Raw genomic sequence first — 25628 nt, forward strand, 5'->3', positions numbered from 1 at the left:
AAAAGTGCAAAAAGAAGATTGCATAAGTGCGAAAGTGCAATGTCCGAGTGCGAAACCTCAATATGAGTACTTAGACTTTAAAAAATATAATAGACATAATATAAATATGAATATAAATATAACAAATATAATAAAAATAATCAAGCACTCATATACAGAACTTGACCATAGGTGTGCAAAAAGAATCCAAAAATAAACAAAAATCAAAATAATGTAATAGAGTATTAAGGCTTAGAATACACAGATCACGGCTATTTGATTATTTAATAATTAATGACAAGTCCAGTTGAGAAGTCCAGAGAAGCATATATGACTAATGCATAAGAAGATCCAAGTATTAGATTATAGCCAAGTATAATTATTAAAAACAGGTGCGTGGGTCTTGGTCCAAAAATCAAGACGAAGGTCATCCTATCAGGTGGTAAAAAATTTTTTTATCTCTAGCCATACAATCAATACTGTCGAAAGTCTTCGGTTTCCAATCTTGATATATAGTAGAATCTCCACTGGACTGCTGTTAAGTGGAGGACATTTCCTAAATTTTGGGTAAAACAAAGGAGTGGCTCATTAGATGAATAATTAAAAACGATTAAAAACACTAAAAAGCAAGAAAAATGCAAAAAAAACAATCCAAAATTTTTTTTTAAAGAAAAGGGGCATAACTCAGAATCTCATTAAGACCCTTAGGGCGTACCGTTCCCAACTTCCAAATCCACCTTGATTCCAGTTGTGATAACATCTTCCTCGCATCACCACCACGATGGTTCATTTTGACACAGTCAATACCGATCACCTTCAGATGTCTAGGATTGCAGCCATGTACGGATTTAAAATGTTTAGGAATTGGCTTCAAGGCAAGCAAGTCTTCCACTTTTTCGGCATTGATAATATCCAAAACATGTTCGCGAATTCTCACGCGCAATTTCCTGCTAGTCAAACCAACATAGATGAGATTACAAAAACAAGTAGCATAGTAAACTACGTATTCCATGTTGCATGTAATATGCTGAGTTATCTGAAACTTCTTTCCACTACTCGATATGAATTCTGAATCCTTCCTCATATTGGGTCATGCGAGACAAGTCCCACACGGAAAAAAAAAAACCCATTTTGGTCCACTTGATCCAAACATATTAGGAGATATAGTACCCGCATAATTGCTCTTCACCAGATGATCTCTCAGGTTCTTTTCCCTACTATAAGTAATGGAGGGCTGGTTGGCAATGTATCCTTTGAGGACTGTATCAGTTGTCAATAGAGACCAATGTTTAGAGGTAAAATACCATATACACAGCAGCCTGAAAGAATAACTAAATCTTTTTGCACACCAGGGCCAACCTATAAACAATGAAAGATATTCATAATAGTATAAAGGTAAATAATCAATAGCAGAGAGTACATGGCTAACAGGAGGCTAGATGATGCACATATTCACCCAACGTCCACAACCGCCACAAAGTACCCATTGACGCGCGTTTCGATTCTTCCTCAGAAGAGGTGCACAAACAGACGCAAAACTTATGACTCAGCAGCAATCTCGCTAGCGAGATCGCTGTGTGTGACGGGGCCCTAAAGCTCCAGCACCTTATAAAGCACTATAGATAAAAAGCCTTACAGATAACCATTGCAAGGGAACAAAAGGAGGTGATTAAATAAATTCTAAGCCCTATTGCAGTCAAGCAGTCACTAGACCATCTGGCTCTGTAGGTACAAGGACCCACGCGTATGGTATCTTTCTCAAGGTGACAAATGGTGACTTGTTTATAAAAATAAAAAAATCTCTGTCAAAGACAAAGTAGTTTTTTTCCAAAACAAATTTCAACAAATTTTTGGTTTCTTAGTTTCATTTTTTATTCTTTCTTCTACTTTCACAGGTTATTATTATATTTTTTTTCCTGGAATCTCCAACACTTGATTTGATTGGGAGAAGACTCGTCACATCAATTGGATGTATCTTGAATCCGTCATATTCATTACTTAATGTTCGCTCTTCTTTTTCTGTTCTGTTTCATAACACACGCTGTTATCACATGGCACTACACTAGGTTTTTATAACCTATTTTTTAATAATTGATTAGTTCAGATTGTTATGTCTAAAATTCTATTTGACACATGGCATACTCAGTTTACTGTTTTGGACATATATTGTCCCTTAATTATTATAAGACACACATTTCTGTAATTAAAATTTTTTGTCTGTCTTACATTGCAATATCTATATATGTCTTCCTCTTTCTATATTAAACAGTGGGGGCCCCACTGTAAACCCCCCCTTGCCTTACATCCTTTAGTTCTGTGGTCTGTCACCTTCTGAATGCATTCACCCTCAGCTCTATAGAATCATTATTGTTTGATTTACACCATGAGATTGTTCACATCTTTTGCTTCCATAGTCTGCCACCTTATGAACATACTCACCCACAGGGCTAGAGAATCAGTACTGTGTGATTTGTAACATGGGATTGTTACGTGTCTGTGACTTATATTTGAAGTCGCTCACCATCTCGTGTTGTTTTTACAATTTACATATGTCAATGATATGCAGACCTTTTCATATTTATTTTTGCTATGTGTCCAAATGCATCCCTTGTTTTTGAGTTGCCTTCATTTATTTAAAACAAAGCAAACATGGGTTTGATGGATTTATTGGCATGTATTGACTCTCAGTAGAACACCTTGCTAAACCTTGTACATATAATCCTTTACAAATATGGATTTTTCTCTAACTTAAGCAATGTATCCCCGGCGTAAGATCAGTGCATGCGCATAATGTAAACATAACTAGTTGTGGATCGGAAGTGTGACTTCCGGTTAACACACGTTCTTGCGCATTACTTCTTGTAATTATGCAGGCTGTGACATTTGTTGTTTCCGAGTATAAGAGACCTTGTGCTTACACAATGACTGGAACTAGATGCCATCCATTCTAGCACATGGACCTGACCACTGAACAGCTGGTACAAATCATGTAATTTTAGCATTTACTCTCTTGTATTTATAGCTGCTATTCAACACCATTTGTCACTTAGCTTGAGAAAGACACCATTTGGTGTCGATACATGTGGGTCCTTGTACCTACAGAGCTAGATGGTCTAAGCAAAAGGGGGCGACTGCCTGACTGCAGTAGGGCTAAGTATTTATTTAATCACCTGCTTTTGTTCCATTGCAATTGTTATCTGTAAGACTTTTTATCTATAGTGCTTTATAAGGTACTGGCTTTATTCATCAGGTAGTGGGATGTCGTAATTGTGATAACAGCACATGAATGCAATGCAGGGCCGGTTCCAGGTTTTTGAGGGCCCCGGGCGAAAGAGTCACAGTGAGCCCCCCCTTTAACACATACCACGATTTATGCCGTGTGACATCCGTTGTGCCAGCCAAAAACGGACTTGTCTTCGTGTGGATCACACGGACAAGCATGTGATCCACACAGATGCTCGCTCTGTGTCAAAATACGTTCATGTGAAGGAGGCTATTGATTAGTAGTGTACATATGAAAGAACAGAGAGAACAGAAAGAAAGAGGGGAAAGAAAGGAAGAACAGAGAGAGAAAGAACAGAAAGAAAGATTATAGAGAGAAAGAGAGAAAAGAACAGAGAAAGAGAGGGGGAAGAAAGAAAACAGAGAGAAAGAGGGGAAAGAAAGAATAGAGAGAGGGGAAAGAAAGAACAGAAAGAAAGAGGGGAAAGAAAACAGAGAAAGAAAAGAAAAAGAACAGAGAAAGAAGAAAAAGAACAGAGAAAGAAAGTGGACAGAAAAAAAGAACAGAACAGACAGAGAAAGAAAAGGGAAAAAGAACAGAGGGAGAGAGAAAGAAAGAGGGGGAAGAGAGAACTGAGAAAGAAAGAACAGAGAGAAAGAGTGGACAGAAAAAAAAGAACAGGGAGAAAGAGAGAAAAAGGAGGGGAAAGAAAGAACAGAGAGATAGAGAGAAAAAGAAAGGGGAAAGAACAGAGAAAGAAAGGGGGGAAAAAGAAATAACAGAGAAAGAGGGGAAAGAAAGAACAGAGAGAAAGAAAAGAGAGGAAAGAAAGGAAGAGGGGAAAGAAAGAAAGAACAGAGAGAGAGAAAGAAAAAGAAGATTAGAAGGAAAGAACAGAGAGAGAAAGAAACAAAGCAAGAAATAAAGATTCTATAAAGATACCATAGCAGCCTGGCTCCCATTGTAGTGCCCACCTGAGCCTCCTGGTGCAGGACATATCATGATCCGCATACATGGCAGGCATCCAAGATTCCAAGGCGATCCCGCTGTCAGAGGAGGACACGGTAATGGATCTGAAGCATTCTCTGAAGTGCCTCCATGGTTCCGTCACAATCTCCTCCCGAAATTACCTCATTTCTGGTCAGCTTCCAGCACGTCACTTCCGGTAGAACGTCACGTGCGAGTTTTAAAGTGCTCCTTGGGGCTCCGCCATGTACTCCTGTGTCTGTGGGAAAAGTAAGCTCCCGGCTGGGGCAGTCTCAAAATCGGGTCTGTCTCGCTGGATCCGGGACGGTTGGGAGGTATGAATGCTCCCCACCATGCACCTCGTACACGCACGGCTCCGCTTTGTATGCCTCATACACGCACTGCTCCGCTCCGTACACCTTGTACACACGCGGCTTCACTCCGTACACCCCGTACACATCCGGCTCTGCTCCGCTCCATAAATACACGGCTCAGGTCCGTACACACAGTGCTCCGGTCCATACACCTCGTACACACACGGCTCTGCTCTGTACACCTCATACACATCCAGCTCCGCTCCGTACACCTCGTACACATTCGGCTTCGCTTCGTACACCTCGTACACATGCAGCTCCGTTACGCACACCTCGTATACACACGGCTCTGCTCCGTACATTTCGTACACACGCGGCTCCGCACCGTACACCTCATACACACATGGCTCCGGGCTCCATACCGCACACCTTGTACACACGGCTCCACTCCGCACACCTCGTACACACATGGCTCCGCTCCGTACACCTTGTACACACATGGCTCCTCACCGTACACCTTGTACACACGCGGCTTCGCTCCGTACACCTCGTACACACGTGACTCTGCTCCGTACACCTTGTACACACGCTGCTCTGCTCCATACACCATGTACACACACGGCTCCGGGCTCCGTTCTGCACACCTCGTACACACATGGCTTCGCTCTGTACACCTCGTACACACACGGCTACACTCCGAACACTTCGCACACACGGCTCCGCTCTGTACACCTCGTACACCCACGGTTCCGCTCCGGTACACCTCGTACACACACGGCTGCACTCTGTACACCTCGTACACACATGGCTCCGCTCCATACACCTTGTATACACACAGCTCTGCTACATCCACCCTGTAAACCCCTCCTGAACCCACACACTAACTTTACCTCATCCAGCACCATGACAACCAGCATAGCAGAGTCCTACAGCCACAGAGGCCCCTGATCATGTGACCCCTGACTCCTCCCCTCCTGTGACCTCATCACAGGTCCTGTGCCGCACACAAGAGAACAGCCGTAGCGATGACTCATTGCTGGCTGTGAGGGACTGCGTGGGTCCCTCAGGGAGGGCAAGGATGGGGTTTGAAGCTATGTATGGTATCCCAGACAGCGTAAGTGGGCCCCCCCATCTCGCCAGGGCCCCGGCACTTACCCGGGTGCTGACACCGGCCCTGATGCACTGTCTTTTGTATAGCCTTTGATCAGTTTGATTTGTTACTAGTACATCTATATACTATATATATTTCTTTTTACTTGGGAACCATGTTAAAGAAATTGATACTATAATGACTTGTAGGTCCATGAGTATTATACTCTTGACTATGGATCTCTGTTTTGTGCAATCTCCAATATAGGATTATTTTTTAAGTGTTTTCAATGAATTGTGTGTTGTATTCCAATAAAATTTTGTATATTTTATGGTGATCCCTTGCTGTTTGCATATACTTTCTTCTTTACCTTAATTGTGTCAATATATATACCGGGTGAGTCATAAAGGACGGACGTTTTTAAACTAATCATAAAATCGTTAAATATTTATTAAATATAAATGTATTCACAGATTTGGTTACGTATACTAATAGCATTTGACAAATTCAAGTGTGGAAAACAACATCTGCCATGTGGTGGCCATTATCAGTGATGCATTTCCAAAGGCGTTCTTGGAAGTTGGCATCAACACGTTCCAACACAACTCTGTCGATTTGGGCAACTTCCACTCGAATAGCTTCCTTCAGTTCTTGTAATGATCGAGGCTTACACGTGATTTGAGGTGACCCCATAAGTAATAATCGCACATGGACAGGTCTGGGGACCTAGGAGGCCAATTAATATCGCCAAACCTGGAAATGATGCGACCAGGGAAGAGAGGGCGAAGAACGTTCATTGTTGCTCCGGCTGTGTGGGCCGTTGCCCCATCTTGTTGAAACCACACACTAGAGATGGGGATATGTTGCCGTCGTAACTCAGGAACAAAGAAGTTATTTATCATGGCGATATAACGTTGTGAGTTCACGGTAACAGTATTGCCATTATCACCTTCGAAAAAGTACGGACCGATCACGCCATATTTGCCCATAGCGCACCACACCGTTACCTTAGGGCTGTGCAGCGGTCGGTCATGTAATTCTTTCGGATTTTCATAGGCCCAATAACGGCAGTTCTGCTGATTAACCATGCCATTGACATGGAAATGAGCTTCATCACTCATGAATAAAATAAGGTTGTCGTTTTGCTCAATAATTGCTTCCATCTCATGTGCGAACTTCAGTCGCGCTGCGTAATCCCCGCGCTCCAACTGTTGCACAATGGCCAATTTATAGGGGTGGAAATGCAGGTCTAAATGCAAAATACGCCTTACTGTACGATTACTGAGGGCAAGTTCTAAAGAATGTTTCCGAGCAGATCGACTCGGACTACGCAGCATGGCTTGCCTGACGCGTTCCACATTTTCAGGGGTACGTGCCGTTCGTGGAACCCCCGGTGGTCGTTTGTTCATTAGTGTACCTCGTGTACGGAGTGCTTCAACCCAACGTAGGATAGTGTTACGAGCGGGAACAGCTTGATTTCTGTGAATATTGAAATGACGCCGAAACTCACGCTGAACGGCTGTGATACACTCATTATTCTTGACAAAACTGTCGTACGCAAAAACGCGATGTTCTATCGTCCACGGCACCATAGCTTAAACTGAAACTAAAATAAAAACAATGCTTTCACCTCACAAACATAACCCCGCCTCCCGCACATCTCTACCTCCACCTGGTGGTGAGTTATAGCCACTTCAAATACATCCGTCCTTTATATTTAACGATTTTATGATTAGTTTAAAAACGTCCGTCCTTTATGACTCACCCGGTATATGCAATAGGTGATCCCAGGTTTTTGTATTGAATGATGGTGCCCGCATACATATTCTTTAAGTTTGGGTGTCAGCTGATTCTGGCAACTGACACCTGACACTAAGTGCCAGGAGCAGTGTGTGAACGAGATTGCAGTATTCCGGGAGGCGGCAGAGAGCTGACAGCCCATCTGCCGTTTAGATTGGAGACCCCCAGAGTGTGATGCGGGGTCCTGATCGTTTCCATTGTGACCAGATTTCTTCATGACAACATGATTTCTTCATGACGACATCTGGGTCACCAGAGCTAGGAAACATGCTGATCATGCACTGTGCACTTCTCTGTCAGTGCACAGTTGACAGTCTCTACAGCAGTGGTAGAAGCGATCAGTCTGCAAAAAAAAAAATGATAGTCCCATAGTAAAAAGGTTTTAAAAAAAAAAAAAATTGAATATTTTTTTTTTCAATAATTGTAAAAATATTTATTAAAGAAATCAAAAATAATAAAAAAATAAAGGATACTGTATCTATAAATAAATATTTGAATGAAGAAAAAAAATAAACAAAAGTACACATTTGGTATCACCGTGTTTGCAACGACCCGACCTATAAAACGTTCCCACCCCTTTAGTGAGCACCATAAAAAATAAAGAAAAAACAATGCTTTATCATGCCGCTGAACAAAAAATGAAATAAAATATATAAATAAACTTGGTACCTCTGATAACGTCATCTTGTCCCGCAAACAACAAGCCACCATACAGCTCCATCAGTGAAAAAATAAAAAAGTTATAGCTCTCAGAATAAAGCGATACAAAAATAATTATTTTGTCTATAAAAGTTTTTATTGTGTAAAAGCGCCAAAACTAAAAAAAACTATATAAACTGCCTAACATATTCTACTAGAAGCAGAAAGACATAACCCCCCCACACAAACAAAAAAAAATCCTGAATTGCTGATTTTTGTTCATTGTGCCTCCCAAAAATCGGAATAGAAATCGATCAAAAAATGTCATGTGCCCGAAAATGGTACCAATAAAAATGTCAAATCATCCTGCAAAAAACAAGCCCTCACATGACTCTGAGTCAAAATATGGAAAAAAGATAGCTCTCAGAATGTCGTAATGCAAAAACTATTTTTTGCAATAAAAAGCGTCTTTTAGTGTGTAATCGCACCGATCGGAAGAATAAAGTCGCCTAATCACATACCATATGAGGAACGGTGTAAAAAACTAAAACCAATACTTCACCTGCTGTTGATTTTTTCTTTCTACCTCCCAAAGATCGCATTAAGGCTCGGCGTACATTTATCCTGCGCTCTGCGCTGAGCTTCTTGCATCGGGGTTTCCGTGTAAATCTCTGAAATGCATGATTCAGATGGAACTTCTGGCGAAAGATTCCCTGTAATGATGCAGATGAAGGCACTGTGGACTCCGTCTGACCTGTGATCCACCTTTTTAGGATTGCATAAAAATGTTGTCGGGCACGTTACTGGTGGTACAAAGGCTCTGGAAAAGTGAAATGGCTTCTCACCAACCAAAAGAAATTCAGCAAATTCTGCACTCTCAAATCCAAATGCCCCTTCTCTTTTGAGCTCCACAGTGTACCGAAACCATATATTGCGTCCCTGTTTGGCATTTCTGCAGCAATGAGAGCCCGCCTAACTTAGAGGTGCATGCCTCCAGAAGCACAGGCTGGGCATAACGTACTGGTGACTGCAATGTACTGGTCACTACAACCGCAATTTGCAATTTTCACTCGGTAACATTCATTGCTGCTTGTCTCTGGAAAATACCAATGGAGTCAAAATCGTCACAACACCTGTAGATAAAGGGGTATAGTTTCCAAAATGGGGTCACTTGAGAGGGGATTCTGCTCTTCTAGCAATTAGGGGCTCTGTATATGGAGTCCGCAAACTATTCTAGGAAAATCTGCGCTCCAGAAGGCAAATATCACTCCTTTCCTCCCGAGTCTCCCCGTATGGCTAAGTAATACTGTACAGCCACATAAGGCATGTTCAGTAGAAATTGTGGGATAAATTGTAAACTTTTTACCGCTGGTCATTACTGCAGGTCACAGTCACAGCTGCGGGGTCACGCTGACATCTGACAGCATGAATCCCACAGCTCTCTGACTAACAGACTTATCAGTGGTAGAGTTGCCGTCGATAACCCTAGCATCGGTGTTTCCCACGCTGTCACACAGATGACAGCGTTGGAAACACCATAGGAAGCTGGTAAAACCGCAAACAAAGTCTCAGCAAATCCACCAATATTTTTATACCAGCGTTTTTGCTGCGGATTTTACTGACTCAATTGAAGTCAATGGGTGAGAAACGCACAAAGAATTGACATGCTAGAGAAACAAAAACACACTGAAAATACTCAAAGGAAATTTACTGATCATGTGCACAACACTTCAGGATTGTCATTGAATTAGCTGGCATAAGGATTCCATAGCGTTTTTGGCACATTTCTGCATGGAAAAAATGCCACGAAAATTCATCAAAAACACACTGTGCACATACCCTAAGACGCTTGTTGATGGTTATTGGAAGCAGTTGACTGCAGTTATTTACTCTAAAGGGTGTGCAACCAAATATTAATTTGAGGGTGCCAACAATTTTGTTCTGCCCATTTTTGGGGTTTAGTGAAATTATGTCCAAATTATGTCCAATTTGCCTTTTTTTTTTTTGTGCGTGTTGTTCCAAATACACACAAGGGAAATAAACATGTTTATAATAAAAAATGTGTAGTTGCAATAATTTTCTGGGAGAAATACTTCAATTTCTGGAATAATTTCAAGGATGACAACACTTTCAGCCATGACTATATTCTATTATATTTTCTTGCACTATTGATTTAGGCAAAGTTTGTACAAACAAACATCAGTGACTCTTTTACTCGCTATTTTCCATGCAGGTCGTTCCACAGTACGGTAAAAGCCTAAAGAGTGCCACACAATACCTAGAGCCAATGCATGCACAGAAAGTGCCATTATTTGCCTATGTAGTCGTACAGTGCCCAAATGGTGCTATGCTATTGACAGATAAATAATGCATGTAGTGCCAGCAGCGCCCATACTGTACCTAGAACAACGGCATGTACACAATTGCCACGCTTTGCCTATGTAAACATACAGTGCCAATATAGATAGAAGACGCTATAGAGCGCACAGAACAGAAGAGCGTTTAGTGCCCTGGACTCCTGGGAATCACTGAGTTACTACTGTAGTATAATGCTAGATACATTTGGTTACCCTATAGCCCCTCTCTGTTTATGGTAGGTGTCCCCTTTTCTAGATCTTTGGGCAACGAACACCAAGAGCGTTGTGAGTATATTGTATGCTACTGTCGTTTCACATGCAAAACAAATGGAGCAGATTTCTCAGTGATCCAAACGCCACTTCAGTGGACTTGCCGTGTTATTATTCTGGTTCCCTGTGGCGTGGCAATGCACTCACTGAATTTTGTCTGTAAAAATCACAGCTGGAAAACACATCAAAATGTTTAAAAAAAAAATATATATATATATAGATAAAAAAAAGAAATGGAAAAAGAAGTTTCGCTCCAGCTGCATAAAATCTTTTATTAGAAATACATAAAATGACAAATAGTTCAGCTCTCCATATAGCCACACCAGACCAAGATGAAACAAAAGGTTACGCGCTTCGACCTACATGGTCTTTATCAAAGCCAAGGCGATCCCGACAACGATATGAACTTGTCAGGATCGCTGGTGTGTCGCTACATGATCACTGGTGAGCTGCCAAACAGGCAGATCTCAGCAGCGCTCAGGACAGCGATGATGTGGGTAACAAGTGACGCACATCGCTTAGTTACCCGCAGTGTACCTAGATACCAGCGTGCTGGTGCAGGGAGCTGGTAACCAAGGTACACATCAGGTTTCTAAGCGCCCCGCGGTGCTTTGAATCCCGCTGGTTACTAGCTTCCTGCACCAGCGCGCTGGTATCTAACGTACACAGCGGGTTTCTAAGCGCCGCGCGGCGCTTAGAAACCCGATGTGTACCTTGGTTATCAGCTCCAGCTCACTGATCGCTGGTCTCCCGCCTGCCACACTCAGTGATGCGTGCTGGCCAGTGGGAGGCCAACAATCAAAAAAATGTCCAGGGCAGGGCATTCGAGCATGATCAGCGATACCCGACAGGGGGGCCGGTCGCTGATAAGTGTCACACACAGTGATATCGCTGGTGAGATCGCTGTTGCGTCACAAAACTTGTGACTCGGCAGCGATCTCGCTAGCGAGATCGCTGTGTGTGACGGGGGCTTTACCTGTAAGACTTAACTCATTTATAAGGTTATATACTAATGATTTCTTCCAGACTCCGGGGAGTGTGGGTGCCTGGGCGTAATTGCTGCCTCCTGACTTCATTATAATGGTCCCCCTCCCATCAGCGTCACACTGACCTGGTCGGCGCTGTAATCCCGCACATGCGCTGCGCGATCGCGTGGTTATACAAACCCTGTGCTCCCTCCTGTGGGCTGTGTATGTTTGATCTGCGCAGTGACAGACTCGCCGGTGCCTGCACAGAAGATCAATGCAGACACTGTCCACAGGAGGGTGCACAGGGTTCACAGTGCATGTGCGGGATTACAGCACCGACCAGGTCAGTGTGACGCTGATGGAAGGGGGATCATTATAATGAGGTAAGGAGGCAGGGATTACTTCAAGGCACCGCACACCCTGGAGCCTGGAAGAAATCATTAAAATATAATGTTATAAATTAATTGCTTAAGATCTACACCACAGCTATGAGGCATACAGCAAGACTGGTTTAAACATTCAATTACCTGTATGCCCACAGTAATAGATCAAAATCATCCAGGGGGGACAGATTCCCTTTTAAGCCAAATTACCATTATCTTAACCCCTTTGAAGTCCATTTTGCAAAGACAATTCTGCCCGAAAACTAGATATTTATAGGATATTTTTTGGAACACCAGGACCCCTGTATCATCTGTTCTCACACCCTTTATGCATTTACTAGCCCTCTGTGTCTGTACTCTTACACATACTGGTTGGTGACCGGTTCATGCAGCATTACATGAACACTATATTTACTACATTGATGGCCGGACCATACAATGAAAGCAGTTGTTACCATCCACCTCTCGTCTCCCCTTGCGAGCAGCCGGACCCTCACTCCTCTTGGTATCTGTTGTTTATGTGATTATTGTTATTCTGTAATGTCTTGTATTTTCTGTACAAGTCCCCTCTAAAATGTAAAGTGCTGCGGAATATGTTGGCACTAAATAAAATGATTTAATATGTAGTTGTCTTCCCTTTTCTCAATATTGTATTGCAAAACATGCTTGTGCCAATAGTACTGTCTCCCTGTCTATTTGCAAATTCTGTAGACAGATAGTACTGTCTCCCTGTTTCTGCCCATAAATGATTTAGATTGCTGTAGAATTATCTAATTTTCTTTAACGCAACGTTGACAAGGAGAGAGTGGGTATCTGTAGGGTCTGCCCCTAATAGGTTTGCACAGATTGTGATACGGCCTTGTCACTTTCTGTGAATGATTCCTCTCTGGCACTATCTTTAAATGTTGCAGGCACAGATACTACTGCATCTCTCTTTCCCTGTAAGGCTGGGGGCGGAGCTTAGCGGTGGCCGTGCAGGTCTGTACAACGCAAGTGTGAAACCAGCCTTAAATGACTTACGAACAGAGACTACCTTCTTAAGCCCATCCACCCTCTTGTAAATGAAGTAGGTACAGATAGTACTGCCCACTTGTCTCTCTGTGTAAATTATGCAGACACAGATAGTACTGCCTCCTTGTCTCTCCCTATAAATGATTATGCCTCAAAATGACCTTTCCTCTAATTCACTTTAAGAAAAAAACAATATGAGTGTAATAACTGCTATAATAACCCAATAAGTTACCTTCTGCAGTGCTGAACAGACCATTGAAAGATTTCTCCCAAATTTTCTAGGTCATATTTTATATTAAAAGGAAATTAACTTAGAGATTTTTTTTTGTGTTTTTATGTTCTCAATAAATTGTAAAAAAAATAAAATTGATTTAACAGACATTGATCATTGTCATCTAGCCAGATGATCTTTTTAACTAATAATCGTGGCGATCCTTGACCTGTGCTGGGTGATGTCAGAGCAGGTGCATTATTGTTAAGGGTTACCATCTCAATAAGCAGCAATTTTATTTTCTCCTGGATTATATTCCGCTTACCTTCCCTCCTGAGGCTCGAACCAAGCAGTTATTTCCAGAAATACCAGGTGGAACTGGCATTTAATTGTGTGTGAACCTGAGAGCCAAGCAGAAATTAGTCCCTGAGAATATCAGGCTATTTCTATGTACAAAAACTGCTTACAGGCATCATCCTGACACCAGGCACATACGTACAGTGTGCGTGGTCAGCCTCATATTTACTGCTGGATCCCGGGGCCGAGTCATGACTACCGTATTTATTATGGGTTTCAGTCCTGAGGTATTATATGTTGCGCTGTTAAAGAGAACCTGTCACCTATAAATTAATTTTTTTTTTTTTTCAACCTGGCATCAATGACGTTGTTATCCTTAATCTGGAGTTGTTTTTCTTTCGTTCTTCTGCCACTCCATTCCCTATATGTAAATCTAGTTTTGTTAGCTGAATGGCTGTGATCACTCCGGTAGAGTAGAGTTTATGACGATGACCACTTGGCTAAAAAGACTCAATTTATATACAGAGAAGAGAATATCATATATAATTGACAGAGAGGCTCAGGAACAAAATAATGGGGCAGAACACTGATACAGTATTCTTATATATAGGTGGTAGATTATACAGTAATACTGCCCCCCATGTACTGCCATTATATTCAAGAATATAACTACTATAATACTTCCCCTAGTACAAGAATATAACTACTATAATACTGCCCCTATGTACAAGAATATAACTACTGTAATACTGCCTCTATGTACAAGAATATAACTACTATAATACTGCTCCTATGTACAAGAATATAACTACTATAATACTGCTCCTATGTACAGGAATATAACTACTATAATACTGCCCCTATGTACAAGAATATAACTACTATAATACTGCTCCTATGTACAAGAATATAACTACTATAATACTGCCCCTATGTACAAGAATATAACTACTATAATACTGCCCCTATGTAGAAAAATATAACTACTATAATACTATAATACTGCTCCTATGTACAAGAATATAACTACTATAATACTGCCACTATATACAAGAATATAACTACTATAATACTGCCCCTATGTACAAGAATATAACTACTATAATACTGCCCCTATGCACAAGAATATATTATATTATAGTACATAGATGCAGTATTATAGTAGTTATAGTCTTGTATATAGGAGCAGTATTATAGTAGTTATATTCTTGTACATAGAAGCAATATTATAGTAGTTATATTCTTGTACATATGAGCAGTATTATAGTAGTTATAATGTACAGTATATAAGGGGCAGTATTGTAGATATATTCTTGCACATAGGGGCAGTATTATAGTAGTTATATTCTTGTGCATAGGAGGCAGTATTATAGTAGTTATATTCTTGTACATATGGGCAGTATTATAGTAGCTATATTCTTGTACTTAGGAACAGTATTATAGTACTTATATTCTTGTACACAGGGGACAGTATTATAGTAGTTATATTCTTGTACATAGGGGCAGTATTACAGTAGTTATGTTCTTGTACATAGGAGCAGTATTACAGTAGTTATATTCTTGTACATAGGAGGCAGTATTATAGTAGTTATATTCTTGTACATGATAGGAGCAGTATTACAGTAGTTATATTCTTGTACATAGGAGGCAGTATTATAGTAGTTATATTCTTGCACATAGGAGCAGTATTACAGTAGTTATGTTCTTGTCAATAGGGGCAGTATTATAGTAGTTATATTCTTGTACATAGGGGGCAGTAATATAGTAGTTATATTCTTGTACATAGGAGCAGTATTTCAGTAGTTATGTTCTTGTACATAGGGGGCAGTATTATAGTAGTTATATTCTTGTACATAGGGGCAGTATTACAGTAGTTATATTCTTGTACATAGGGGCAGTATTATAGTAGTTATATTCTTGCACATAGGAGCAGTATTTCAGTAGTTATGTTCTTGTACATAGGGGGCAGTATTATAGTAGTTATATTCTTGTCCATAGGGGCAGTATTATAGTAGTTATATTCTTGTACATAGAGGGCAGTATTATAGTAGTTATATTTTTGCACATAGGAGCAGTATTACAGTAGTTATGTTCTTGTCAATAGGGGCAGTATTATAGTAGTTATATTCTTGTACATAGGGGCAGTATTATAGTAGTTATATTCTTGTACATAGGAGCAGTATTTCAGTAGTTATATTCTTGTACATAGGGGCAGTATTATAGTAGTTATATTCTTGTACATAGGAGGCAGTAGTATAGTAGTTATATTCTTGTACATAGGAGGCAGTATTATAGTAGTTATATTTTTGCACATAGGCGCTGTATTATAGTAGTTATATTTTTGCACATAGGAGCAGTATTACAGTAGTTATGTTCTTGTCAATAGGGGCAGTATTATAGTAGTTATATTCTTGTACATAGGGGCAGTAATATAGTAGTTATATTCTTGTACATAGGAGCAGTATTATAGTAGTTATATTCTTGTACATAGGAGCAGTATTTCAGTAGTTATATTCTTGTACATAGGGGCAGTATTATAGTAGTTATATTCTTGTACATAGGAGGCAGTAGTATAGTAGTTATATTCTTGTACATAGGAGGCAGTATTATAGTAGTTATATTCTTGTACATAGGCGCTGTATTATAGTAGTTATATTTTTGCACATAGGAGCAGTATTACAGTAGTTATGTTCTTGTCAATAGGGGCAGTATTATAGTAGTTATATTCTTGTACATAGGGGCAGTAATATAGTAGTTATATTCTTGTACATAGGAGCAGTATTATAGTAGTTATATTCTTGTACATAGGAGCAGTATTTCAGTAGTTATATTCTTGTACATAGGGGCAGTATTATAGTAGTTATATTCTTGTACATAGGAGGCAGTAGTATAGTAGTTATATTCTTGTACATAGGAGGCAGTATTATAGTAGTTATATTCTTGTACATAGGCGCTGTATTATAGTAGTTATATTTTTGCACATAGGAGCAGTATTACAGTAGTTATGTTCTTGTCAATAGGGGCAGTATTATAGTAGTTATATTCTTGTACATAGGGGCAGTAATATAGTAGTTATATTCTTGTACATAGGAGCAGTATTATAGTAGTTATATTCTTGTACATAGGAGCAGTATTTCAGTAGTTATATTCTTGTACATAGGGGCAGTATTATAGTAGTTATATTCTTGTACATAGGAGGCAGTAGTATAGTAGTTATATTCTTGTACATAGGAGCAGTATTTCAGTAGTTATGTTCTTGTACATAGGGGGCAGTATTATAGTAGTTATATTCTTGCACATAGGAGCAGTATTACAGTAGTTATGTTCTTGTCAATAGGGGCAGTATTATAGTAGTTATATTCTTGTACATAGGAGCAGTATTTCAGTAGTTATATTCTTGTACATAGGGGCAGTATTATAGTAGTTATATTCTTGTACATAGGAGGCAGTAGTATAGTAGTTATATTCTTGTACATAGGAGCAGTATTTCAGTAGTTATGTTCTTGTACATAGGGGGCAGTATTATAGTAGTTATATTCTTGTGCTTAATGTACATTTATCTTATGTATTTTAGGTAATCCACGTATACAGAGCTGCTGTACAGCAACACTTTGACATCCTCTTCCTCCCTGATGGTAGAGAATTTTTGAGCACAACGGACTGTGTGAGTCGAGACTCTGCTGACCGCACCATCATCGCCTGGGATTTCGCCACAACTGCCAAAGTCTCTAATCAGATATTTCATGTATGACTCTTGTGTAAATGTCTGAACTGCACTTCTGTATAAATGTGTAACTTTACAGGATATTTTTTTGTGAATAGTTTTGAAGAAGTTTGGTTTATGTCTCTGTAAGAAGAGAATGAATATAATATGATTTTGCCAGCTTTAGAAAAAGAACTCACTTATGGACAAATAAGTGTTTTTGGATATGATGATGCATGTTTTCCTTGCATGTTTTTACTCCTCGTGATGTGTTTAAGGCTAATATTTTTTTACTTTGTCATTTTTTTACCTGTATCTTCACAGGCTTCTGAGTGCCGTTTTTTTCTGTTAAAAGCTCTCAATCCCTGCTGAGCTGTAGTGTTAAATGACAATATTCTGGCCACCTAGAGCAGTCACTGGAGGGAGCTTACAGTACAGATCCCCGAAATAACCCCGTGCCTAGTGAGCGCCCCCCAGTAGAGACTGACTGCAGGTAAAATGTTATATAGATATAACTATAGGAGGACTTGGAGCGCCAGTAATAAAAGCAGAGTTGCAGCTAATAAAGAGAAATTAGCACATTGGGCAGCACTGCTCCAATGGTCCACCATCTGTCTTGCACATTTAGTATGAGCTAAATGTTTTCAACAAGGGCCCATGAGCATTAAAAAATAACAAGCACTCATATATTATATTGACGACCGATCTGTAGGCTAGATTATCAGTATCGGATTGGCGGGGGTCCAGCACCAAAAACCTGCACTGATCTGCTTTTATCTGACGCTTGGTGGTTGGATACAGACAATGTACAGAACCAGAATAGCGCAGCTCTGTCACCTGTTTAGTGGCCGCTCCTGAGTACTGCACCCTATCACCGATTCAGGTGACGCTGCCACTAAAAAATGTACGGAGCCACGCGGTGCCTACCACATACATTGCTTACATCCGTACTCCAGAGATAACCAGGTTCACCACCTGGCACCTTGATCAATGTTGGTATCAGACTCCCCCTTTCAAGTTACACTTCCATTTTTAGCATTTGGTCCATTTCATGTGTTCAATACTAGAGTTTTTATACATTGTACATTTTCAAGGACGGGCTGCAGGGAAAAAAAATAAGAAAAATGACAAACATAAGAAAAAAAAAAAATCTAAAGCCTGAAAATTGAGAAATGTAAGTTCATGCAGGGCTGAGAGCCGCCCCCATAAAGCCTTCATAGTGCTGGTATAAAGAACATCTACACCGAGCCTGCCACGTGGAAAATAACTCTCACATGTAGTAGACCCTATTAATATTCCCCGTCCTGCTGCCACCAATGCTGTGCGAGGGTTATTTATTGATTGCAATTTATGAGATTTTATTAAATGTGAATGCGTCCGGCTCTTGTCATAAGTGAAGTACAGAATGAGACACACTTGACTTTCATCTTATCGCTGGAACTTGAAACAGATATTTTATTTATTCTTTCCAGAAAGTAAGATTTCCAAGCTGTTCTTTGCTTTTACATCCTGCTGTTTGCAACTAGCTCGGCAAAAGCTTATGCTAGACTACAACTCCCAGTATCCTGACAATAGTATTAGTATAGATTACCATATGTCCCTAACAGCCCCTCAGTGATGACATTACCTCCATCATTGAGTCATTCATTCCAGCGGTGATGTTTGCTCATACAGCACATGGCTGGCGATTCCTGCAACAGTATATTAACAAACCTTCACAATGGTTTAAGCAGCGCTAAGGTTCAGGTCATAGAACCATTTACAGCATGGTGGCTTACAACTGTGGAAGTTTAGATTGATTTGCTCATTTCACCATTGGATACTATGTTTTCTTTTATGTATGCACTAATTAAATGAAATGTAATTGGATGTTTTTCTATATTTTAGGAACGATATACCTGTCCAAGCCTCGCACTGCACCCAAAGGAGAGTGAATTCGCTGCACAGACTAATGGGAACTACATTGCTTTATTCTCTACTCAGCGCCCTTACAAAATGAATAAGAAGAAAAGGTTTGAAGGACACAAGGTAATAAATGTATAATATAGAATTCTACCATTCCTATACTTAGGAGGCAGTATTATAGTAGTTATATTCTTGTACATATGGGGCAGCATTATAGTAGTTATATTCATGTACGTAGGAGCAGTATTATAGTAGTTATATTCTTGTACATAGGGTGCAGTATTATAGTAGTTATATTCTTGTACATAGGAGCAGTATTATAGTAGTTATATTCTTGTACATAGGAGCAGTATTATAGTAGTTATATTCTTGTACATAGGAGCAGTATTATAGTAGTTATATTCTTGTACATAGGAGCAGTATTATAGTAGTTATATTCTTGTACATAGGAGCAGTATTATAGTAGTTATATTCTTGTACATAGGGGCAGTATTATAGTAGTTATATTCCTGTACATAGGGGCAATATTATAGTAGGTACATTCTTGTACATAGGAGCAGTATTATAGTAGTTATATTCCTGTACATAGGAGCAGTATTATAGTAGTTATATTCTTGTACATAGGGGCAGTATCATAGAAGTTATATTCTAGTACATAAGGACAGTATTATAGTAGTTATATTCTTGTGCATAAGGGGCAGTATTATAGTAGCTATAATCTTGTACATAGGGGAGAGTATTATAGTAGTTATATTCTTGTACATAGGGACAGTATTATAGTAGTTATATTCTTGTAAATAGGGTCGATATTATAGTAGTTATATACTTGTACGTAGGGGCCAGTATTATAGTGGTTATATTCCTGTACATAGGAGGCAGCATTATAATACTTATATTCTTGTACATAGGGCCAGTATTATAGTGGTTATATTCTTGTACATAGGGGGTAGTATTATAGTAGGTATATTCTTGTACATGAGAGGCAGTATTCTAGTAGTTATATTCTTGTACATAAGGGGCAGTATTATAGTAGCTATAATCTTGTACATAGGGGTCAGTATTATAGTAGTTATATTCTTGAACATAGGGAGCAGTATTATAGTAGTTTTATTCTTGTCCATAGGGACAGTATTATCGTAGTTATATTCTAATACTTGGGGACAGTATTATAGTAGTTATATTCTTGTACATACGGAGCAGTATTATAGTAGTTGTATTCTTGTACATAGGGGCAGTATTATAGTAGTTATATTCTTGTACATGGGGGCAGTTTTATCTCTCTATATAAAAACGAGTGTACGACGATGTCATAATAGGTTGCCATAGCGACCATGGTGTCTTAAAGGTTGCCATGGCAAAGATGTCATAATGGTTACCATGGCGACGATGATGTCATAATAGGTTGCAATGGTAACGGTCGTGTCATAATGGGTTCCATGGTGACGATGATGTCATAAGTTTGTGTGTATCGACGATGTCATAATGGTTGCGATGGCGCCGATGTCATAATAGGTTGCCATGGTGACGGTGACTATGATGTCATGATAGGCTGCCATAGCGACGATGATGTCATAAAGGATGTCATTGCAACGATGTCATAATGGTTACCATGGTGACGATGTCATAATAGGTTGCAATGGTGACTGGTATGGCATAATGGCTGCCATGGTGACGATGATGTCATAATAGCTTGCCATGGTGATGGTGACGGTTATGTCATAATGGTTGCCATGGTGTCGCTGTCATAATGGGTATATTGGTACGGGACTATGGGATAAGGATGTGTGATGGGTATATGGGCACTAGACTATGGGATGGAGGATATGTATGTTGGGTATATGGGCACGGGACTATGGGATGTAGGATATGTATGATGGGTATATGGGCACGGGACTATGGGATGGAGGATGTATGATGGGTATATGGTCACGGGACTATGGGATGTAGGATATGTATGATGGGTATATGGGCACGGGACTGTGGGGTGGAGGATAATCATTATAATTTGTTATAACTAACCACGAATAGTTACTATGCCCGGGCAAAGCTCTTCAGGTAGTAGTAGTTATAATCTTGTACATAGGGAGCAGTATTATAGTAGTTATAGTCATCTTCAGTATTACTGACGTCGATCAGCAGCCATTGTCCTTCTCTTTCTCCGGTTCTTCAGTTTTATACACCTTATGTTACTCCACACGGATTGATGATGTCCCTAATATCCCATTCTTAGAGAATAAAATAATAAAAAGTCGTTCTTAATTGCAACCATATTCCATATTTAGGAATAACAGCATATTTAGGTGTTGATTAGACGGTCTTGAATTTGCACCATTGCACTGAAGTTTATTTTCCTTTGCTGCAGCGTTCTTCGAGCAGGGGTCACAGTAATACCCTGATAGGTGTATAGAAATATCATCTATGTTTCCCCTTTAAATCCTGACTCTTGGTGTTACAAAGGTAGTGTTTAATTTGTTTCCTGAGCTGCATACATGAAGGGAGCTCCTAAGGTTATGGACAATAGACCCCCGCCATTCAGTAAGCAGCGCTCTGTAATCCATGGCTGGGTCATATATTATTCATGCAGAGCTCGATGTCTGAATGTAAATGTTTTACCTGTGGCTGCGAATGCAGGAGGCTTTGTGCCTGTGTGCCGCTCAGTAATACAAGTTAATATTTAGTTTGTTAGATTTACTTGCAGGCTGTAGGTTTAATTGCTAAAGTATTTTTTTATTTTACTGTTCATTTCTGCTCCATTTTCCACTACAAATTAGTCATTGTATAATAAGTATTCTTTCAACTTTCTAATAATTTTGTGCTTTGAATCATCTCCATTTCAGGGTCTCTGCTTGCTGTAAGTAAATTAAAATGATAGCAAAAAGCTTAAAAGGAATGTAGATGGAATCAGATCTGTGGACTCCAGGGTACAGAGAAGGAGAAACTGAGTGATGTGTAGGCTTATTGGAAAATTATTCAGTAAAACATTTTATTCATTGACATCTCTGGTGTCTGTGTGCAAAGGAGTTCATTGGGCTGTTCTACTCTGTGCATGCAAAGAAAGCTGTCAGTCACTGACATACAGGAAAGACTGTCATTGAATAGGACCGCCCACCGGACTCTTAAGGCCCCGTCACACACAGCGATATAGCCAGCGAGCTCGCTAATTTTGTGACGCCACAGTGATCTCGCTAGCGAAATCGCTGTGTGTGACATGGATCAGCTACCGGCCCCCTTGCCGGGTATCGCTGATCGTCAAGGGCCATTTTGATCGTTGGTCTCCCGCTGGCCAGCACGCATCGCTGCGTGTGGCAGTGGGAGAGCAACGATCAGCGACGCTGGTTTCCAATGTAAACAGCGGGTATCTAGGAGCCGTGCGGCTCTTAGATACCCGCTGTTTACCTTGGAAACCAGCTTGCTCACGGGTCCTGATCGCTGGAGGGGCTGTCTATGTGACAGCTCACCAGCGATCAGCTAACGATGTCCCAGCGATCCCATCCACGTCGGATCGTGGGTGGGATCGCTAGGACATCGTTATGTGTAACGGGGCCTTTAGGGTATGCGCACATGATCAGGAATGGCTTAGTATTTGCTCAGGATTTGACGCAGGTGAAATCTGCTCCAAATCTGCATCTGAGGTCACTGGCAGGTTACCTGGGTTTTTTATGCATCTTTTACATGCGTTTTTGATGCGTTTTTTCATTGAATTAATTTTTTTTTCACTTCAAATAAAGCTAATTAAAAGTTGGTTTCTGGGAAGGAAAAAAGTCATTTCCTTTTTGCAGATATATTGGGATAATGTTCCCATGGTCAGTAAACGCAGTGGGTTGGATGCTGCGTACATCTGCAGCATCCAACCTGCAGTGTCCAGCTGTTACAGCATAGTGGATGGGATTTCAAGAAATCCCGTGCCCCCTATGCGTGCACCAATACCCGGTGCTCACCAGAGACGGACATGCAGCGCAGCTTTCCAGACCGCAGCATGTCAAGTTACGTACCAGTGACGCTAGTCTCCACTGCGTAAATTACTAATAGACTTTCATTAGATGCTGTAAAACAGCAATATCTTCCTAGTCACATACGTATTAAGTGCGGGAACGCAGCTTACTACGTATGTGTACTAATGTACATAATGGTGAATGTTGTGACACAGCCAGAAGTACATGACACAGGAAGTGGAGGAAAGCACAGAGAGAGGTCCTTATTTTTAATAAATAAATAATAATTTAAAAAAAAAAAAAAAGTGTGGGGTCCCCCTATATTTGTTAAGCAGCCAGAGTGAAGCAGACTACTGGGACTGGTATTTCAGGCTGGCAAGGATCCAATATCCATGAACCTTACCAGCCTGATAACACCAGGCCGCAGCAGTCTGCTTATCTTGGATGGTTAGCAAAAATAGTGGTATCCCCTCCAAAAAATAGTGTGGGGTCTCCCTATTTTTGTTAACCAGCCAAGAAAAAAAAGCAGACTGCTGCGTCCTGGTATTCTCAGATGGGCGAGGCCCATAGATTTTGGCCCTCACCAGCCTAAAAATAGCAGCCTGCAGCCGCCCCACAATTGGCACATCCAAAGATGTGCCAATTGTGGCACTTTACCCGGATCTTCCCATTTGCTCTGTAGCGGTGGCAATTGGGGTTCATATTTGTGGGGTTGATGTCACCTTTGTATTGTCAGGTGACATCAAGGCCATGGCTTAGTAATAGAGAAGCGTCTATAAGACACCTATCCATTACTAATCCTATAGTTAAATGGTAAATAAAGACACAGCCAGAATAAAGTCCTTTAAGTGAAATAATGACACAGACTCCTTTAATAGATCTTAATTAAACAATACTTACTGCATGGCCTATTCCACCGAAGCCAACGTCTCCTGTAAGAGAAATAAAATAAAAAAGCAACAATATACTTACCTGTCCTCCGAGAAGAAACACATACTGTCCAACGATGAGTCCAGCTCTGCTACATCTGGATGCCTTTGGCTGAACGGTGGCATTATGCCACCACTCAGCCTGACATCCAGACACAGCGGAGTTGAAGATGATCACTGAACCAGAGGAGATAATGCGGTCCCCGACATCACGTGCACTGCAGTTCACACGGTCAGCTGATCGTGAGTACTTGGCAAGTGACTAGATATATCCCCGTCCCTGGGAGTCATGTGCATGGCAGGTCTCGTGGTCAGCTCAGCTCATCGCGAGAACTGAAGTGTAGCTGTACTGCCAGTTGAAACAAGGTACACCTTTATTTAAATTAGTACACATTCGTAGTAAGGTGCGTTCCCACGCTTAATATGCATGTGACTAGAAAGATAATGCGGTTTTACCGCATCTAATGATAGTGAATGGGTAATTTACGCAGCAAAGACGGAGCGTCTCCACTGCATAAATAGACATTCTTCAGTCAGGAAAGTTGCGCGGCATGTCTGTCTCCGCAGGGAAGCTAGAGGCATTTCAGGACGCATAGTGAAGATGGGATTTCTTGAAATCCCATCCACAATGCTGTAACATCTGGCCGCTGCGGATGTACGCAGCGTCCAGCCAACAGCGTTTACTGACCGTGGGAACATACCCTTATAACTACAAACACCAGGGATGGCAATGAATAAAATGCAAGTTTTACTGAATCTTTTTCCAAAAAAAAGTACATCAATCATTAGCTCCTTCTTCTCTGTAACATCCTGCGTGCAGATCAGATACCATTTACAACATTACAGGTTCAATTTAAACATCCAACATGACCAGCTCTGTAGAGAGCTGAGGGTTTGTTACCAGTTTAGACTATCCAGTGTGGATTCCAGGCTAAAACACTGCTCACACACCCCTACACTTCTCCCTCAGACCTCTCTGTTCCACATGTCTACACTGCGGCCACACCCCAACACTGTGGCCGCCCCCCTACACTGCAGCCGCACCCTTACACTGCACCCCTAAACTGGATTCCAGGCTAAAACACTGCTCACACACCCCTACACTTCTCCCGCAGGTGCCTCTGTTCCCACACCCCTTCACTGCAGCTGCACCCCTTCACTGCACCCGCACTCCTACACTGCAGCCGCACCTCTACACTGTAGCCACACCCCTTCACTGCATCCCAACACTGCACCCGCGCCTCTAGACTGTCCCTGCTCCCATACATGATAACAAACTAGCCGAGCAGGAGAGATTAGTGCTGCCAATGATTTATCTTACATATTGTTTTCTAGACTGGAACAAACCCTCAGCTGTGAGAACTTGGCCTATATTGGTCTAAAAAGGTACATAAAATAAATAATACCTATACTTGGCGACAAGTCCCGACGTGCCTCCACAGCACTGCCTGTTTCCTCTGTCAGTTTTGTTGCTTTGTCTTCTGGCGATCACATCACATGGTGTTTGAAGGGAATCAGCTGCCATTGATTGGCTACAGTTGTGATTTTCTTTCTGGGCCAGAATAAACCATCTTCTAGCTTTGTGTTCCGGCTCAGACAGGATAATATCACCACATGATGTCCGCCACTGAAGAGGTACCAAGAAGACTGG

At 40.8% G+C, this 25628-nt stretch overlaps 1 protein-coding gene across 3 annotated transcripts in view; it reads left to right on the plus strand.

Moving 5' to 3' along the window:
* WDR25 (WD repeat domain 25) overlaps window positions 1-25628 on the plus strand; it is a 155874-nt gene that overhangs the window by 127086 nt on the left and 3160 nt on the right. For 2 of the 3 annotated variants that reach the window (XM_073577976.1, XM_073577977.1), the window contains exons 5-6: window positions 17083-17253; window positions 19099-19239. In XM_073577976.1, the coding sequence (XP_073434077.1) occupies window positions 17083-17253; window positions 19099-19239 (312 nt within the window). The remainder of the gene's footprint in view (window positions 1-17082; window positions 17254-19098; window positions 19240-25628) is intronic. The other variant, XM_073577978.1, reaches the window with a different exon arrangement.

Source organism: Dendrobates tinctorius, unplaced genomic scaffold (genome assembly GCF_039654945.1).
Source record: "Dendrobates tinctorius isolate UK_male_01 unplaced genomic scaffold, ASM3965494v1 ptg000058l, whole genome shotgun sequence".
Lineage (NCBI taxonomy): Eukaryota > Metazoa > Chordata > Amphibia > Anura > Dendrobatidae > Dendrobates > Dendrobates tinctorius.